The sequence below is a fragment of the Drosophila arizonae genome, chromosome 2 (genome assembly GCF_054131065.1).
Source record: "Drosophila arizonae isolate 15081-1271.41 chromosome 2, UAZ_ARI_1.0, whole genome shotgun sequence".
NCBI classification, from domain to species: domain Eukaryota; kingdom Metazoa; phylum Arthropoda; class Insecta; order Diptera; family Drosophilidae; genus Drosophila; species Drosophila arizonae.
The window spans coordinates 15,962,649-15,983,624 of NC_142922.1; the positions used below are offsets into that span (position 1 = coordinate 15,962,649).

At 39.7% G+C, this 20,976-nt stretch overlaps 1 protein-coding gene across 2 annotated transcripts; it reads left to right on the plus strand.

The window, feature by feature from the left end:
• Positions 1-55: 55 nt before the first annotated feature.
• neur (E3 ubiquitin-protein ligase neur) lies at positions 56-20,870 on the plus strand. 2 transcript variants are annotated; one of them, XM_089467769.1, is made up of 3 exons: positions 56-251; positions 17,253-19,021; positions 19,305-20,870. In XM_089467769.1, the coding sequence occupies exons 1-3, from the start codon at positions 227-229 to the stop codon at positions 19,554-19,556; spliced, it is 2,046 nt and encodes a 681-aa protein (XP_089323895.1). In that variant the 5' UTR covers positions 56-226; the 3' UTR covers positions 19,557-20,870. The 2 variants fall into 2 exon arrangements, with proteins under 2 accessions (XP_089323895.1, XP_089323887.1); XM_089467761.1 differs by lacking the exon at positions 56-251 and adding an exon at positions 6,960-7,499.
• The last annotated feature ends 106 nt before the right edge of the window (positions 20,871-20,976 follow it).

Below are 20,976 nucleotides of genomic sequence, written 5' to 3' on the forward strand. Positions count from 1 at the left end.
AAAAATGTGGCCCCAAAGATAAAAAACCCAAAATATCCAATTGTATAATAATTTAAACACAAGATGTACAACAGAACGCCTCATTACACGGTCAATTTGTATATGTGCATACGCCAGTTTGTGTGCTTGTTAAATCGCAAATGTTTATGAATGCTGTGTAGAAATTTATACCAAAATAATCTAATCATTAGTTACTAATGTGTAAAGTGAATTAAATACATTAAGAATGGGACAGTCGGCGGGTAAAATAGGTAAGTGAAGTGAATTTGTAATTTATTTGCACAGCCCATACTTGGCAACCGTGTGGGGCATTTTGTTTGTCTATTTATATAGCAAGTAAGGTGCATGTGGGCAAACAACAAGTCTTTAAATATATAGGCGATGCATTTTATATGAAGTCATTTGATTATTTGATTGCACATTTGGCAATTGGAGTTAAGGACTGCCTGCCGCATTCCAATGGGGTTTGTGACCTTCTTTCAGCCCCATACACGCGCACTGTAACAGCTGTTTACCTTAGCGATGACACTGTATGGCGCTGCCGATAGTTTTCAAAAGCTATTATTTTAAACCATATGAAAATGTGGCAGCGCTTATTTCAGATACGCGCGAAATTGTTTCAAAATTAAAAGTATACGTTAAACGTGATAAAAATCTTGTTGATTAATTTTTGAATGAGTTTATAAAGAAATCAACAATTTTAAAAATCCTTCGATCTTAAAAGACTTGGTAAATATAAGGGAATATATATGTATATTAAATTTTAGTTAAATTTGAGTGAGTTTCTCTATCTATATGAAATCCCCTATACCTAATTGACAATATATGGCTTAACTAAAGATTTATGAATGTATTAAAACTATTCAGTATGAGGTTAATATGTCAGACATATTTTATAGAATGGAGCCTCTTGAAAGGGAATGCCCAATAATTGCAGCGATTATCTTTGAACTGAATTAAATGAGATACTTAAGTATGCCTATAGCTACAGAAACACCTTTTACCTAAGAAAACACCTGCACAATGCGTGGAAGTATCCTTTATTGCATTTACCAAAAGGTAAAACCTGTCTCAATGCAATAAGGACATCAAATCCTTAAGCAGCTTAGAGGTACAAAAAGTCAAAAATCTGAAGTAGTGTGGAAAACTCTCACACGGCTATGCAAACAGATTTTTTGTAATCAATAGATGGGCGCGAACATTGACGTAATGCAAGGATTTCAAGATGCAGGTGCCAAGTCCAGTTACCTGCGTTGTTACCTGATTACAACTTGGGATACTCTACCCCCATAGCAGTACAGATTTTTGATTTCTTTGCAGCCGGTAGACAATAAATTATTGAGTTTATGGCAATGATTTCTTACAAAGCAGATTGTAGGAAACTGAAGAAAAGCAAAGGACTACGAAGGACAATGGAAAACCCAATAAGTGAAAAAGCAAATGAAACATAGACTACAGACAGGTAGAAAAACGCCACAGCATATTGACCCTGGTCGAAACAAAGAGCCAGCATAATGGGCTAGGATCGAAGCCAGATCTCACATGGTATCAACTCTATATATGACTTGGCAAATACGCGAGTTTTTCCATACAGGAATGTTGAAAGTTCCCATAAACAAGGCTAGCAAGGACTCGCTGGGCATCAATCTGCAAATATGACTTGCCGAATACGCGAGTTTTCCACATTTCCTAACGGGCCACAAGGCTAACATTTCCCATTTATTCCCGCTTTCTTCACATATGTTGATTTTTCGCGCTGTGTATTTTGGCGGGTATTTTCGGGATGTTTCATTTCTGATATTTGATTAGCGTATGCGGATGCGCCTGCGTCTCGCCTGCAAAAGGAAGTGACGGCGTGCAAACAAAAAAAAAATACAAAACGCTAGATTTTGATCGGTTTCACCCTCACCTAGTATATACATATATAACTCCTGTCCTGTCCCGCCAAGCTGCACAACTGCTGCAGTCGCAGTCGCAGGTATGCAGCACCCAAAAAGGATCAATTTTATATATGGACTGTTTCCTATGCATAGTATATAAGCATGTGTGTACACAGCAAGAAAATTTGTAGCTTGCATGGAATTAATTTTTAGTTAATAATTTAATTTAATTGGTATATTCTTGAGTAAAAAAAAAAAAAAAAACATTTCAAATTACTCAAAAGCCTTTAGAGTTTGGTGTCATTTCTACAATAATATTATTGTAATTTATTATTATATGTTTATTTCCGGTTCTATTTTTTTTTTTTTTTTTTTTTTTTTTTTTTTTTTTTTTGACAGAAGTAAAATAAAACGTCCTAAAATATATATATATTTTTTTAAACTTTTCAGTTAAGGAACATTAATTTTGTATATACAGTATGTTTGTGTAGATATATACACACACCTATTTCTCGCAGTGTAATGCCTGCTGCTGCTGTCGCTCTCAAGTGTTTGCGTAATTTTCTTTCTTTCGTTCCTTTGCGCAAGACTGGATTAGTTTTCTATATTTATATACAATACACAACAGTTGCTATGCTCTCCTTCTCGGTTGCTCCCTCTCTCTGTCATATGTGATCCTCGAGATCCTTTGCATATGTCGTTTTCTAATTAAACACGCATTGGGCAACAATTTTCTTCGGGATATTTGTTACACTTTTCGTCTCCAGAGTTCCGTTCGATTCGATTGATCAGAGTTCGAAGATAAACGAGTGAGGTTTTCCTTACCATTTACAGCTGCGCTTATCCAGGTGTTTCGTTGATAAGCAGAAATAATATCAAATATTTAAGTTGCTTAAATGAAATTTTGACTTCTCCGCACGTTTCCACCTTGTCTTTAAACAGGGTTTATTTAATTATATAATAAACCGATTAGCATGAGATAACATTCATTAAAACGCTTCTCATGCCCAGTTTATCATTTAGGTTCATATACTCTACTATATCATATCTATGTATGGCTAACTTATCTAACCACTTGAACCCCTCATTTAATATAATATTCTATTGAAACGGATCTACTTTTCTGACAATCTATTGCTAGGGTTAATTTAGATTTAATTGAGATTGGAAACAATTTAATGAAGAATTTGTATATCTATTTTACGTTCCAATTATTTGTCTGTGAAGGTTATAGTATATATTTCCATTTACCGGCTCATGCTAAAATTTTTTTAACATCATTTAGATAAACATTATATTGTTTTATTGCTGTAATATACTTTTCTGTAGATATGAGGCATAAAAAAAGCATTATAAAAATGTAACGTTAGTATTTAAAATACAAAAATAATTATTTTTTCAGCTAATTATTCTAAAGTAAAAATAAATCTAATCTGACTACGTTGAAGCAAATATTTCATGGCTAAGATCTTTAGGTTGGTACTTTTAAGACCTTGTTACTCTGATCCATTATATGTGATCCGGACAAACTAAACCAAATTTCTAGAAAAATCATACCATATTACAATAACAATATTAGTATACGAAATTTTGTTAGAATTGTAAATCTTTGAAGAATCTGTATGCTATATAGATGTGATATATGAATCAGAAAATTGTGAATCTTTTTTCCATTTACTTATAGAATCAACGCCATATACTTTACATTTACATTTCTACATTTCTATGTTCAAGAAAAAATAAAATACCATTTACAGCTTTCCTACTGCTTGATTGCTTATTGTCGTTTTCAAGCAATGAGATCTCCAAAGAGATTAGATGAGATAAAGTGAAGTCTAAGCCAAGTCTATTTAGAGGCAGACTAAACAGCTGCTGGTGCCTCGAAAGTGCAAATTTAAGCTCATGTGGCAGACTCCAGTTTAAGGACATTCGCATTAGCAGACGTCCGATCCTGTGGTTTCTTTTTTGCTTAGCTTATTTTGTGTATTTTTTTCTACTCATATGAAATATGTGGACAACTGTTGTCTGCGATGCCGATGCTATGCTCTTGATGAGGGATAATAATTGCTTTGCCGGCCACAGCGATGTCTGGTGAATGCTTTTACATACGTTGACAGCAGATGCAATTCGCCAGATCGGAAAGGATCAGCAGACAGACATAAGGACGATCAGGCCGTCTGGCAATCGGACCGACAGACAGCAAAAGCATTTAAATTTTGATATTAAAGTGGGAAATGCATATTCAGCATCCTGGCTGGCAGCAGGCGCGCGTTCCATCTGAAATGCAAGGAAATACAGCTGCTGTCGCTGGGCCTGGCCAAAAGTAAAACAAGAACGACAACAACAATAACAATAACAACAGCGGCAGGAGCAGCAGAAAAAGGATATGCTGTCGAAACAGGAACCACAAGCAAGAAGTTGTGCAGAAATCGAAAAACCTACCCCCAGCAAACACTATATATGTACGAATATACATATATATCGTGCAGATCGTTCGCATCTGGGGCTGCATTTTGCATTGGAAGGGTTTTTCAGTTTGTTTGTTTGTTTGCTCGCTGACCAAAAATAAAAACCAGGTGTAAATTTTACCTCTTTCAACTCCTTTATCCCGCATACGCTTCGGCACTCACATGACGATCATAAGCATGGCGCAGCATTGGGTTTCCGCATGGGTCTTTGTTGAGGCTTGACAAACACGTGGCGGACGTGCGCCAGTTGTCTGCCCCTGATAAGGCTCCACCATGCCTTACATATTTATAATATTAACCATATATGCGAAGTATATTTTTATTTTTGCCCATACACTCAGCGAAATAGAGTAGAGGTTCATTTCGAAATGAAAATTCGTGTCTCAAATTTGATTTTAATTTGTTCCCATTTTCTAGATAAATTCTTCACAATAAGTTTGAGTCAGCTTGATTTCAAAATATTGTACATTCATATTAACATTATTTAAGAATTGACATCTTTAATATAAGTCAAATACCGAGTACCTAAACCTCTTTGTTAACTCACTTTTTTAGAAACTTCACAGCAAATTTTAATTAAAAATGCTATAGATTTATTTTTGCCAAGTGTACGGAGTTGCCCCCAAAGGCAGCTGCCCCCATATGTTTCTCTGTGCCTGCCTGCCTGGGGGAGATAATTCTGTGTATTTTTTGCTCTGTGCAATATTCAAAGTAGTTTATTCTTAAATTTAGAATCTTTTTATTTTATTGTGCATGTGTGCATGTGTGTGCCCATTTGCAAAAATATACTCCCTGTCTATATAGTTCTTCGCCCTCTCTCTCTCTCTTTATCTTTCTCTCCATAGAGCTCGTTCAGTCGATCTCTCCCACGAACATTTGGAAACATCTGCTGACTGGTTTAAGGTTCCTTACCCTCCTCTCCTTCTTCTCCTTCGTCTTGCTCCTTGTGCCTGCTTCTTCTATTTGGCATTTGTCTTTTGCCTTGACAATTGTCATCATTCCGTTTTTGTGGCCATTGGGTTCAAGGTTCTATTGTTTGTCCGATGTCATACGGTTTTCCGTAGCTCTATAGTTATTCTAAACCCCGTACCGTGCGTTGCCAATTCCAATCAATATCTGTTGAGAATTTTTCTAAGCCAGCATTTAATGTAAATGCCAAACGAAAATGTTGCATTCCATTTTACGATGATCTCATGTCCATTATATATTTTTATATTACAGAATATATGTATATTTATTGACATGGAACTTGAAAATTCCAAAGGCATTCCCCTGATTCATCGGAGTCTTATGAGAGTTTGATTATCTAATCGATTAGATTAGGCGAACGATAATATAAATTTTACAATTCTCTCAACGGGACTTCACAAAGCTTAGCGAATGCAATAAAAAGCACCCACCCATTAGTAAATATTGCGAAATATTTTTATCAGTATTTAAAAGAGAGAATAAAATCAGAATTGGATATATTTCAGTTTTCGATAATAATGAGATAAGAAAATTATACAGTAAAAAATATGATCAGTTATTCAACTTTTTCTCGAATTAAGTTTGCGCATTTTGCACGGATTTTTTTATAACAGCTGAAATATACCTTAAATATAAGAATTTTATAAATATTGTTCTCGATTTTCTTAAAATATTTGGTTTAGAAAACTGTAAACTATTTTAAGCAAAAGCAACTTTCCCCAAATGAACTTTATCAGGTTCAAGCCCCATAGTCAGAAATACATAATAAGTTAAAACAAAAAAATGAATTAACAAAGAGAAGCAAAAAGTTTTACACACTATTCCAGTAAAATTTGGCGTATTAACACTCAACTGCGGGAAGCAAACAGACCTTTTATCGCCCCATGGTACTAAGAAAAAAAAATCGTCTTGAACTTTACTGAACTTTGGCCAAAAAAGTGCCGCAAAACAGTTAGCGACGTCTTCTCAGCGCAAAAGAGCAGCAGCTTGGTCAAAATGCAGGCGGCTAACAAACCTGGCCTAGAACAGCCGCCAGCAGCAACAGCAGCAGCAACAACAACAACAGCATTCGGCTATCAAGGTGCACCAACGATCAAACAGGAACAACAACAACAATATTGAGCAAATTATAAGGGAGGTTCAATACACGCGAAAGCAGGCACAAAAGCGAAACCATAGTAAATAAGAAACAGCTGCAAGTAGAGCTGCGTCGGTGTTGTTGCCTACGCCGCGCTCTCTCACGCTGCTCATCCTCTCAGTTAGTGATGAGCGCGAGAGCAGTTGAGCTAAGCAACAGAGACACGAGCAACAGCAACACACAGCAAATTATATTAATATGAATTTGCTTAGGCACAATTTGTACTCTTTTTCTCTGAACTATATACCTAAGACTAAAATTTGCAATATATATTAAAAATTTATGAGAAACAAATCATTAAGTATTCAATACGAATTGTTATGAGAAGCAAGTCTTTAAGGATTCAGTGCGCTCCTGCAAACGACACGAATGTGCTTCGTGCATAACTGGTTTGTTGCTCTTGCGCTCACGCGTGCATCGCTAGTCAGCTGACGCTGGCGCTGACGCCGTCGTAGACGCCGCCGCCGTCGCTGACTGCGCAGCCTTTTAACTTTGCCCGTTGGCTGGCGCTGCAAAGAAGTTTCAGTTTGAAAATAAACGTTGAAGCTGGCGCACACGCTCGTTCGCTTCGCTTCGTTCCGTCTCGTCTTCGTTTCGTTCGCGTTTGTTGTTTGTTCGCGTTTGTTTGTACCGTTGCAAACAATACATAAATCAACAACAAATCACCAAAATGTTTTAAATGTTTAATAAACTCTATGCCAAATAAAACAAAAAGAAAAGTTTGAAAGCACGCAAGGTTTTTGGTTCTTGCTTTTTAGCTTTTAGCGCATTTTGTCCGTTAGTTTGTTTTCGTTCGATTTAAAAAAAAAAAAAAAAAACCGTTCAAAATGGGTCTGTCGGATATACCAGTCAACTATATGCAGCAGCAGCAACAACAACTGCATCATCATCAGCACAATCATCATCATCAACTAAATGCCGCGGCGGCCGCTGCACACGTTTTGGCAATGGAGAACAGCGAACTTCTGATGAGTCCCAAGGACAAAATGTCCAGCAAAAAGAAAATGCATTTGCTGAAGAAAATCAAGAAACGCTTCGGACTCGGTTAGTACAGAAAAAAAAGAAACATTTTTTAATTTAAATTGCAGCGTGCGAAAAATCTGTTTTGAACTATATAAATAATTCATGGCAAAAGCTACTTGAATTAATTTTTGCATATCTTGAAAAGTTTCCCACATAATATTAAAATGTGCGAGGCTGTGTGTGTGTGTGCCGTTAATGAATGCGGCAAAGATAAATAAATACATTTTAAGGCAGGAAAACAACAACAAACAGCAGCGAGTTTCTGAATACATTAGCGTTTTTTTCTCTCTAAATAAAAAGATCAGTCATAAAACTCACAGCAAAAACCTCTTGAGATTGTTTAAACAATAGCCAAGTCGCGTGTGTTTAAAATTAGACTCGGAAACTCTGTTTTTTTACATAGGGCATAAATCTAAGAACCGATGATCCCAAGCAATATGCCTGCAATAAGCTTCTACAGAACTTTGCTTCTCTTAGTTCCAAGAATGTGAATTCACACGAATTCATATAAGGAACTTTCAGTTAAACATTTATTATTTTTATTTTTTTATTATTGACCTAAGTTGTGGTAAATACAAAATCAGGAATTATATTAGAATTCATTTAGTGACTCAACAATCTCTTAAATTTCTCTTGAGTGCCTCAAATCAGCTTTCAATTTTTGTAAAGCCTCCCAACTTCCTTTCAACACTCTTCGCCGGAAGTGCCTGTTGATCTCTCATCAACAAAAAATGATAAAACTAACAAGAAATTGCAAAGTCCATAAACGTCCTCAAATCAAGCAAACGCTTTAAATAAATGTATATACATATGTATATTTGTACATAAATATTTTTTTTAATATGTAACACACATACCATACCAGACCATAGTACACGGTGCGATTATGTTTACGTATCACGGCGCGATTGCGGCGCTCAATTTTTGACATTTTGTTTTGATTGCTGTTGCTGCAGGCGGAAAAGACTCTCTTGGCTCGCGCACTCTCTCAGCTTTTGTTCTATGGCGGCAGGCGAAGCAGCAGAAGAAGCATGAGACGGGAAACAAAAAATACCAAACCAAGCCCCAAGCCAATGACGCATACATTACGACTGGCCACCACACCCCCCTGGGCCCCTAGACTAACCCAACAAGTCTGGCCAAATGCCCCATTCAGCAGTTGCAGAGTGTTGTCGTTGATGTTGTTGTTGTTGTTTTGTTGTGGCTGGATTTGTACGCGAAGCGCCGTTTCAGCCGACGGCAACTTGGGCAAAGTAAAAGAGCTAAAGCAAAGCAACAGCAACAACAACAAAAAACGAGCAGGCAGAAAGAAGACAAGCTTTAAAGCTAGGTTAAGGCGAGGGACCGGCGGCTTGAGGCGAGTTGTAGCTGCGTTTTCTGTCTTGCCTCTTACTCTTCCCATCCACATCCAATTTTATTCCATTTCGTTTTGAACGTGCGGCATTTGCGCTGCGTATCGGTAATCAATGAAATTACTTTGTTTTTTTCGGTTTGGTTTGCTGCTGCCTGGAATCAGCTGCTTGTTGTTGTTATTATTATTGTAGTTGCTGTCTTTGTTTTTTTTCTCTATTACACTTTGTTAGCGCTTATTGTTGTTGTGTCTTCTGCTGTTTGCCTGTTGGCATGCCATAGACAAAGTCTTCGCTTTTGGCTTTGGCTTTGGCTTTGGTTTATCTGCTTTTACTCGAGCTTCTCACGGTTTACTTTTGTTGTTGCCATTGCTGCTGCTGGAGCTGCCAACTTCACTCAAATTTCAAATGCATTCTGTGGGCTTCATTCGTTACGCGCCGACAAATATTTGCTCATCAGTGCTTCTCAAACTCCCCCAAGCACGCACGTAGAAACACATACATCTGCATATGTGTGTGTGTCTGTATGTGTGTATGTTAAATAAAAATCGCACAACTTTCAATTGCTTCGTTCATTTCGGTTGGTTTGCTTTGCCTATGAGCTCATGTGAGAGTGAGCCCATGCGTCATGCGTCATCCTTCAAAGCTTGCGGACAGTGCAGCACACACACACACATACACATGCACACAAAAGATATTTTTGCTATTTGCGGTCAAGCCGATAGCCATTTGAGCAGATAAGAGAGTTAAACGTAGAACTTTCAACTACTACAACAGTTACTAAACGCACACACTCACACACGCTAGCATGTCTAAATGCTTTCTCGTGAGAGCGTAGGCGTCGTTTAAAGAGAGCCTGCGTAACCTTCGACTATTTATGTTTCCAGCGTAAGCTCTCATAGCAAATGAAACCCTTCAATTAGCTAAAAGGAAAGATATTAAAGCATATTCTAAAAAGCATGTTTTACTATTTATCATAGTGACCTATATAGTTTTAATGTTTTCTCTCCATTGTTTATCAGTTAATGAACCAGCTTGACGGCTGGGCACTTGCAACAGCCGGGTATATCTACAAAGAAATATTGTTAACAGTTTACCAGACACATAGATAATAGTTGTACACCCCATAGATACATAGATAAAACCGTCTTGGGTGTCGCAACACAGCTGGCCAGGTAGCAACAGGTAAGGCGGCCAAGATGCGGGACAGCTGCCTTCCATTCCTTCTTCTCTCGGGCATGAACACACGCAAAAGGCAACGCAGAGCAATTATCTACGCCCCGGTCGAGCAACAGGGCTGATAAATCAAGAGGTAGATAGATAGTTACCTACCTACGGGTTGTCCAAAAAAATATCCACATTCAGCCGTTCATCGATTGGGTTTTTATTTTGGGCTCGTATTCTTGTTTCGCTGTCATGTTTTCATTTTTTATACATTTTTTGTGGCGTTGGCATATTAATAAAGCTCCGTCTCTTGGCTATTCATTCAATTTCGCTCAACTAGAATTTTCGGCTATTTTTGCAGCTGTTCGCAGCTTTAGCTTTATGCATAATTATGAATAGACGGACAGAATTAACATGTTGCGCCTATTAGCTGAACTAATTTTGGAATGATGGAACACCTGGAAAGAATATGCCAATTAGAGAACAATATCAATGCAAATTCGCAAGGGCTTAGGCGAAGAGGCGTAATCGGCGCTTAAAAGAGAACGATCGCAGGCGCTCGTTCAGTTGTTAAGCTTTTCCAAGTAATAAATACGTGATGAACAATAAAAATCCACTTGCATTGTTATCTACTCAAATGCATTGTTATAATTTCATAATGATGTGTAAGCTCTTCAGTTGTCTCGGTCTATTATACGCGTGCTTATGCCCATCTATCTCTTTCGCTCTTGTTGCGCTTGAGTGATTTAATTACTAAGAGGCAGCGGCAGCAGCTGAAGTGGTCTAAGAGAATTGTAGACAAGCAGAGGTTGCGACGCTGCTGTGCAGTCAAGTGCGCCGGCTTCTCACATACATATGTGTGAGGAAATGCAATATGTATGTGTGAGTGTGCATGTAACTGTTCGCTAGCCCTTTCTCATCAAACGTAGCAACAATTGCAACGCTTCGATAAACAACAACAAAATGAAACGGAAGAGAGCCAAGTCCGCCATCTTATCTTTTTCGAGTATACATAGTTTATGTTATTTTCATACTTTATATATGTACATATGTATGTATGTACATTTCTTCAACTGAAACGGAGCTCCAGTTGCTATTTTGAGCGTTGCGCTGCTTCTTGCCAGGGGTCGCATGCTTCGCTGCGCATATAGAAAACAACCAAAAAGCCCCTTCTATCCCCTACCGCCGCCACCTACACCATGCACCCAAGTTTCCATAAACACATAACAGACAAGATTCATAAACAGTGCGACTTGTAAAAATAAACCATGTAAAATTTGACTTGGACACCCTCGCGGCAGCTAATTATATATGTATGTAAAATGCGACAGTGTGTGTGATAGATTGAGGCAATGTTATGACAGTCATTGAACCCTTGAGGTGTGATCAATATTTTTAGCTGAAGCCAAGCAAGCAGGAACTTTTCACCAATGCACTGTTTGTTCCCTCTGTCGCGTTGGCAAGGGAAATTTCGCTTAAGGGAAATTTAACTGTTGCGCACATTCAAGCAATGCCACAGTTTAAGCTATCGCGCTTTTACTCTTTCACACACACATACTCACGCACATGACTTTGTCATGCATCCCATGGCAGCGTCATCAGATTTCGCTTAATCGCATACAAAAAAAAGTGCATTGTACGACTGCAGCAGCAACAGCAATAGCACAATAACAGTAACAACACTCAATAGTTTTGACCTCTCGCCGGCCGCGGCCCTCGGCTATCGCCGGCCGTTTATTGCGCAATTATTTCTTGTTCTTTATTATATTTTATTTGCGCGTTCTCTATGGTCAATTTGCTCATTTGTGCTTTTACGGCTTCTGAAGTTGCATTGTGTTAGAGCAGGCAGCGACCAGGCAGACAGACTGAAAGAGAATGAGAGATGGAAGGAAGAGGACGGCAGAGAGTGCGAGTATGTTGTAATTGGTCTGACGCTTTAGTGGCTTCCGCTGCGGCAGAGCGGAAGCGGTTTTGCATGCACCAAAAAATAAAACATGCATCAAAAAACAACACAACACAACAAGTTGTTCGCTCTTTCTTTCACTCCCTGTTAGAAAGCACCAATTTGTACATATTTGGCGCTGCCGGCCTACGCACCGGTTTTGCTGTTGTTGTTTTGTCATAGGTTATAGGTCACGTGTCGGCTTACATTGTCATTGTTGCCCACGTGCGTTGGCAATGTGGAACGTGTGGCAACAATTAACGCGAAGGCCTCTTTAATTATTGCCGGAAATGCTTGACAATTAAAGTAAAGGCGTGCGGGCGGCGGCGTTTGTGTAGATCGATTTCAAAGTATATCAATTGGTGCGGCCCACGCTGGCACGCTGCGTTAGTGTTAGTGGTCAATTGACAGAGCTGCCAGATGAACTCAGCTTTTGAGTGGGTGAACTCTTCAATGGCGTGTGGCTTTCGCTTAAGCTTCGACTTGTAGGCTTGTCCGACTAAAAGCCCACATATTAACTCTCATTTTAGACGCCCGGAACCCACACTCACAAGCACACACATACAGCTAACCTAACGCACACCTATTACCGGGAAAATTAGTTAGAAGAAAATGCACATTGCGTGGGCAGCGCATAACTCAATTTGTGGACAGACCTGTGCGGCCAGTGTTGCCACTTGTCAGGCAATTCTCACACCCATAAAAAAATCAAAAACAACAACTTCCATATTGGACTCTATGCGAAATTCTTGTGTGTGCAACAAATCAGCGTTGATTTATGTTAATTAATTGCGCCATTTATGAGGGGCAGCAAATTAGCATATAATAAAATATATGTAACTGTACAAATGCACGCATTCACGATAAAGAATGCAAGCTTACATTAGTTATTTACTCTAAGGCGCAAATTGATTTGTCAGTAGAAAATGTTTTACTCGACTCGCTCTCAAAGCGGTTTAACATGTAAATAAATCCACAATTATTTACACAGAGCTTTCATTTAAAGCTGTATAAATGTTCATGTTGTGCCTATATTAATTCATATTCTCGAAGCTCAAGTCCTCCCGTAGCTAACGTAAAGCTCTTGCTTTACATCACGAAAGCCCACGTAAATATATATGTAGGTATTAGCTTATTATAAATCATCTTGTTATTATGAGCACGTTATGGTTTGTAGTGCACCTAAAACGTCTTCAAGGCACTTCAAATTCCAATCTAATGATCACTCAGCCCCACACACAAATGATTCCAAACGATCAATTTACTGGCAGTCTTGTGATCTTCATCGTTGATCTGTTACATGAAGTTGGCCCACAATGGGACATCTGAGCAATTTGAGTGCTACCTCAGCTATTTTTATGACACCTGCATGATTTTCTCATATATATATATATATATTTTGTTTTTGTTTTTGTCTTTGATTTTCCACCCGCAGCTGTGGCTGCCCCTTTCAGAGTTTACTCATCGATGCTGCAGTTGCAATTATTGTAGCTTGTTACAGGTTTTTTTTGCCGAAAATAGTCAAGCATCCACTTTATATATATGTATATAGATATCTCCTATATATACAAATTTGGAGTCGTGGGAATTTTTTTACTTTTTGCTCACGGCCAGCGTGGGAAATGTTTGAGACGCGTCTGCACTCAACGGTAAATCAGGTTTTTCCTTTAGCCAAAAAAAAAAAGTGTACGAAAATTTGCCTGCGATCGTTTGGCAGATCGTTCGCTTCGTTTTCGGCTTGGCACGGTTCGGTTTTTCGCCAACGAAAAGATGTCGGCAAAACGCCAAAAAGCTCTCTGAACTCTGCTCAGCTGAACTTGTACAGCAGTTCCTGAATGATTGTAATGTGCGCATCAGATTGCCCAATTTGTGCCGAGCTGATCATGAGAGCAAAACACTAATTGAAGCCAAAAGAAATATTCAAATTGCAGCGATCAGATATACAAAATACATATGAACATATATGATGATACTTTTGGATTTGTGTGGATCTTTAACGCTGACTGCCGACTGTTCGATACAGCTATAAATACATACATACATATATGATCATCTGTGATCACGTCAATAAAATCGAAACTTAGATAGCTCTAACTGATTTTACAGAAGTAAATATTTTACATACACGATCAAATATTTTGATTTATTCTTATCTTATTTGCTGCTTGTTTAAGGGATTATTTGTTGCCAGCTCTATTAATATTGGAACTAAACTAATAAACTTATCTGTCTTTGCGATGATCAACTGATAGGAATATATGTGGGTGTAGGTAATAGTATATTATCTATAAATGTGTATAGTTATGCTCTATCTAGAGTCGATCCACTCAATGCTCAATTGCTTGACTATCCAAGAGATCGCAGCGATAATCTACATTACGATCGCTTGAGTTGATTCAATTGTGGCTCTCCGATGCAAACCCTCTTCAGTCCTTCAGCCCCATGATAATTAGTGATCAGCAGTTGATCATTTTCCATCCGGCATTGCTAATACAATTAGCCCAACCGTCATGAACCCAACTCCGTTTACCAATTGAGCGGCCAGCTAATTAATTGACCAAAGTTGCCAGCTAATTGAAATGATCGTCGCGTAGTCCGTTAACCGTTTGATTTAAGCGTTGGCTCCAACAGAATACAGAGAAAAAAGATAACAAGAAAACATGATATTACGAGTATTTCATTCATGTCGACGATGTCTGGACTATTGAGGTCTGGGCTTTGTCTGCATGTCCCACTCTCTCTCTCTCTCTCTCTCTCTCTCCCTCTTTCTATGTCTGTCTGTCTGTGTCTGGGCAAAAAGTAGGCGTCACCGTTGCCGCCGCCGCCGCCGCCAGGCGACATCCTGCAGCTAATAAGCCCCAATACACGTAGCCACGTCGAAGAAGAAGCAGCAGTAGCAAAAGCAGCGCAAAACGTGATTTCCGACTTCCTCGTTCATAAATATTGATGCAATGCATTCTATGCTCATGTAGTTGTTGGCCTAGCTGCCAGATCTTTGGCATTATTTTGAACTGGTCTGTTGCCGCCACTTCAGCTTGCTTCTCTTCTTCTGCTTCTTCCCTTGAGCTGCTCTCAGCTAAGCGGAAGTTGAGCTGCTGCTGCTGCTGCGGCTGTTGCTTCCTTTGAGCCCGACTTCCTGGCTGCGCCGGAAGCGCACTTAGCATACAAGTTTTGCTCTTCTCTTTGGGTCTCTGCAGTCACAGATTTTTCTGCCTTTATGCAGCTACCACTTTCTCCCCTCTCTCACTATCTCTTTCGCACTTTAAGTCTCACCCCTATTTCGAAATCGGGGCAACGAACGCATCGTATTTCAACCCTCGACAGAGATACTTTGCCTCTGTCTCTAGCTTAGTTTCCAAATTTTTTTTTTTTTTGTTCGCTTTTCGTAATTTGAACATCTGCCGTTTCTTTTTTCTTTCTGTGTATTTTTGTTTACTCTAGCAACCCTTGTTGATCGCTTTGCTACCCTTAGCTGCACTCAGCGAGGGTTGTTTTACCTGTCTCGGTGCAGCTGCCTCGCCGAGGCACGAGCAGCTGCCACATGCCGCCTGATCAAATAATGCCCAAATGGATCCTTCAAGACGCTGTGCGACCGCCTGTTGTGCGTGCCTCTCTGTCACTCCACCAACTGCAACTCTCTGTCTCTCTCTCACTCACTCCGTCTTTGAGCCATTGTTGAGACGCTGCCACGCGCCGCGTATCAACATGGTAATCAGTCTGCCGTCTGTCCGCATCATTGTCCTGCTGTCGCATTTACTGCGGCTGCTGCTGCTGCGGCGTTCGTCTCTCCTCACATCTTGTGATCAGAGGCAACTGTTGCCTGGCATGCCGCCGCATTCCATATGCCCCAAAGCATCGAACCTGTCGCCCAGAAATACCTGAATCCTCATTATTATCGCAACTAACTGAGGCACAGTTTTTCCTTTTCTTTTGGTAATTTGTCTTGCAGCTGCTGTTGCTCTCAAGGGCGCTCCATGTGCATTAATTGTGGCAATCAGTCGGAAGGCTATGCGATGAAGAAAAGGTGTTTAATCAATTTTGTTGATGAACAATTGACTGAAAGTTAACATGTCATTTAACATGCAGCTTCAAAGGCTAAAAGTTGCTGGCTATCTAGCCTACGGATTTTCAGTGTGGCATGATGATAAAAGACTCAGATGCAACTTCATCCTGCTATTCCAGTGTAATCGATCTATCAGTTAAATTTAATCCTCATGTCAAAGTTTTTCTTTAACAGAAGCAGTAAATGTAGCAACTGGATTTAACAGAAATATAAATGAATATGATTTAGTCTCAGGTTACTCCCATCAAAATTGTTATTATAAATCTAAAAGTTATTTGAGCTGGCACTTAAATGCGATCTGGCAACCTTCTCTTACCTAACTTGAACAACAGTTACAATTGCCAGATAGACTTTTATAGCAAATAGCAGCTGAGCTCTCCAGTTACATGCAGTCACAGAAAAATATATTCAGTTGCTCGCGCAGGTAGACTTCAAGCATTTTTATTTGACTGCACACACACTTCCTCCCTCTCTCTCTCTTTCTTTCTTTATCTCGCCCTCTCTCTTCTCCCGCGGCTGAGACATTCAACCAAGCGTATGGATTCCTAAGCCCATGTGCTAGTTCTCATATTACAAAACTCTTTAACAGTAGCCCCTCAGACAAGAGGCATTAACCCCTTCGACATGCAGACGTACCCCTAAGAGTTAGATCGCACAGCACGTGACTTTGATGTGGGCGCAGATTATTGAACTCTTTATACCACGTTTTTTTCTGTTTTTGGATTGACAATTTTATGAAATTACTTCTCGATCAACGTTCGATACGAGCTGAGAGAATTTATAGCAGCTGTCGCTGAACGAATTTCTTGGAAGAGTTCAAGTGCAGAGAGTTCCAGAGAAAGGTACGAAAATCATATGTGACGAAATGCTCAAGTGTTTTGGATACAGCTCTTAGCAGAGTTATCAAAAACATTTCCTGGTTTGTTGATGAAATATTAGATGGAGTCTCAATATAAGGAAAAAGAAACATTGATTGACTTGCATTAGTTGTAAGCTTTAGAAATAAACAGATTAGATTAATTTGGTATTATTTATTAATGTCTTAAACTGAAACTTAATTTTAGACTAAAAGTTGATGGGCTTTTATGTTCAAGCTTAAAGCCTTTTATTTTTAATACAATAAAATGCGCTTTTAAGCTACCTGAAGCTAAACTGAAGTCTCTTACTGCAGCTTTAATGAGCTTTTATGCTCCTGCTTATTTTCAATTATTCTTCGCTTCTTTACTTATCCCCATGTGTCTCCATTTTATTTGCAGTTCGCCGCTCGCCCTCCTCCTGCCCGGGTCCAAATAATCTGCCGCCTTTGCAATTCCATACGGTGCACGGCGACAATATACGCATCTCGAGAGATGGCACGCTGGCGCGTCGCTTTGAGAGCTTCTGCCGTGCCATCACCTTCTCGGCACGTCCGGTGCGCATCAATGAGCGCATTTGTGTAAAGTTTGCGGAGATTTCGAACAATTGGAACGGAGGCATTCGATTCGGTTTCACGAGCAACGATCCGGCCTCGCTGGAGGGCGCTTTGCCCAAGTACGCGTGTCCCGATCTCACAAATCGTCCTGGCTTCTGGGCCAAGGCGCTGCACGAGCAATACTGCGAGAAGGACAACATTCTGTACTACTATGTGAATAATGCCGGCGATGTCATCTACGGCATCAACAATGAGGAGAAGGGCGTCATTCTGTCGGGCATCGATACACGTGGCATGCTGTGGACTGTGATCGACATCTATGGCAATTGCACGGGCATTGAGTTTCTGGATGCACGCATTTATATGTACCAAACCCAGCAGCAGCAGCAGCAGCAGTTGCCGCAGCAGCTGGCACATCAGCAACTGCAACAACAGCAGCAGCAACAACAACAACAACAGCTGCCACAGCAGCAACTCTCCGCTCACCATCCGCTGCAGCAATCGCGTCGCTCGCTGCCAGGCGGCGGTTCCGGCATCGTGGCGGAGCACGAACTGGAACGACATGTGATGCCATCGCTGCAGTCGCTGCATTTGGCCGGCACAGCCGCCGGCATTGTGGAGCACGATCTGGCGAATGGCTTGCCACCGTTACGCTATAACGCCAATGGACGCCTGATACCCGTGCCCTTCCACATAACCAAGGGTCGGAATGTGCGGCTGTCGCACGATCGCTTCATTGCCTCGCGCACCGAGTCGGACTTCTGCCAGGGCTATGTGTTCACGGCGCGACCCATTCGCATTGGCGAGAAGCTGATTGTCCAGGTGCTCAAGACCGAACAGATGTATGTGGGCGCCCTGGCGCTGGGCCTCACCTCCTGCAATCCGGCACTGCTGCAGCCAAACGATTTGCCCAACGATTCCGATTTTCTGCTCGATCGGCCCGAATATTGGGTGGTCAGCAAGGACATTGCTGCGGCGCCGCAGCGTGGCGATGAGATTGCCTTCTTTGTGGCGCCCAATGGTGAGGTCAGCATCAGCAAGAACAATGGCCCAGCTGTTGTTGTCATGCACGTGGATCAGTCCCTCCAGCTGTGGGCCTTCCTCGATGTATACGGCTCGACGCAATCGCTGCGCATGTTCCGCCAGCAGCTGCCCAATATGGTGGCCTATCCCTCGCAGCCGCAGTTGGGCACAGCTGGTGCTTGTGCTGCTGCCGCCGTCGTCGCTTCCTCCACAACTGCCTCCAGCTCACGCATGCTGCCCATGACGGAGTCGCTGAACAGCCTGAATGCCACCCAGCTGATGGGCGCATCCAAAATGCAATTGAATGTTACCCAGTCGACTGGCACCTTGGCCACCAATGGCAATGGTAACGGCAGCCGCATGATCAGCATGCCCTCCAACGGCGACATCCTGCAAATCCAGCCAAACGGCGGCGGCACCGTGCTCGTCGTCAATCTGCCCCCAGCCAACAGCTCGCACGATCTCAATGGCCAGCTAACAGCTCGACAGGTCGGCCCGACAGCGGCCACTGTTAGCAGCAGCGGCATTCTGGCCGGCGCCTGCTCCAGCGGTACCTTGATCAGCACCACCAGTAGCCAGCAATATATTGAGGTGAGTTGAATAGTTGAAAGTTTACTTTTCTAAACGTCGCTGTTCCGTTTATCCATCAATTAATGAGAAAAGTCTCATGTATAATTATACATATTCATCCTATTAATATCTGGTCACACTTATAATTGTTGCTATCTGGCAACACACGAAAAAGCTAAGTTGGCTTCATCGTATTCCCAGTGAGCTAATTTGAATCGCTAATGAACTGCGCTTAGTTAAATATATTTTAATAATCGTTTTTAATTATATAAAATACTAATTTAATTTTCTTTTCGCCTTACAGCCCGTTGCCCAAAGCACAAACACATTGAATGGCAGCAAATGGAAGGACAGCCTCAGCGATCAGCAGAGCACCGACTCCAGTGCCGAGTGCACGATTTGCTATGAGAATCCCATCGATTCGGTGCTCTATATGTGCGGGCACATGTGCATGTGCTACGATTGCGCCATCGAGCAGTGGCGTGGCGTTGGAGGTGGACAATGTCCGCTCTGTCGAGCAGTCATTCGCGACGTCATCCGCACCTACACCACGTAGAAAAAAGAAAATATAAATAAAGAAAAATTAAACAAATACACTTGAAACATCCATCAAGAAAGCACACTCACTCAACAAACGAAAAATAACAAAGCAGTGCATTTTCTCTTCAAAAGACGCAGCAATTTCCTAACTTAGAACTCGCATTCGAAATAGCATATAAAATAACACATACACACACAGAAATCAATTTAATATTTTATATACTACAAAAATCTTCAAAAATTCAACACAAGAGTTTTTAAATTAAAAAACAAAACAAAAACTGCTTAGTATTAGCAACTAGTTTTGATATTACAAAACTACAACCTGAAACAATTAACTGATAGCTGATATCAATATTTTTGCAAATATTTATAAGAAAAACTTTAAGAAACTGCAAAAAGAAGAATACTATGACTTTATTTATGCTTAATATTAGCTCTATAAATATGATTAGTGAATATATACATATATATATATTTAATTTTTTGTGATTTTAATGCTAAGTGCTAAAGATTTGTTTCAACCTAATTTAAATATACATATATAACTATTTAATTTTTTTAAAGAATTCAATTGCGATGTATTAGAATGTTATATAAATTATAAAAACCAAAGTATTTTTATATAGCTCTTAATTTCATTGGCATTGACGAATTGAAAAAGTTGTTGCAAATTTTCGTATGATTTTCTAACGAAATTACAAAATTTATGTGCAAAGAAGTGAAAACCGAAATCAACTTAATATATATTATATTTTTTATTTAAATCAGTTTGGTGCTAAATGTTTTGGATTATATTATGAAATTGTTAAAATTTAAATATAGATGAAAAAGTTGGTTTAAGTTTGCAGCAACTGAATAAAATGCACAATGGGAACCTTAATGAGCACATAGTATATATAGAAGAACCAAAACTCTGCCGTCAACTAAAACTAACATAATAAAAATATACATATTATATAAAAAATGCTTGAAAAAATCACACCTAAAAAAACACCAAATGAAAAACAAAATTTATATTAACCACAAAATATTAAGAAAAATGTTGATTTTGCACCAAAATAGACAAAAAAAATATTTTAAATAAGTTTAATCTATAAGTACTTAAGTTAATTTCTAGTCAACGAATTATGCTGAAGTTTAATAGAAAAGACGACTTCACTTGGAAAGAAGTTTATAAGATTCAAAAACAACGCACGCTTTGCAATTTTAAGGAGATGCATTTTATGAGAACTATCAATAAGTAGTGCACAGTTTTAAACAAAAATAAAACAGAAACCAATATAGAACAAAAGACTTTGCTTGAAAAAATAAATATTTATGAGAAATGGATATAAATTATCATATAACATTTCAAAGGATAATGAACACATGCAGTTAGAGAATTGCCAATAATTAATTAACACATTCACAAAACACTGACAACCAACCAGGAC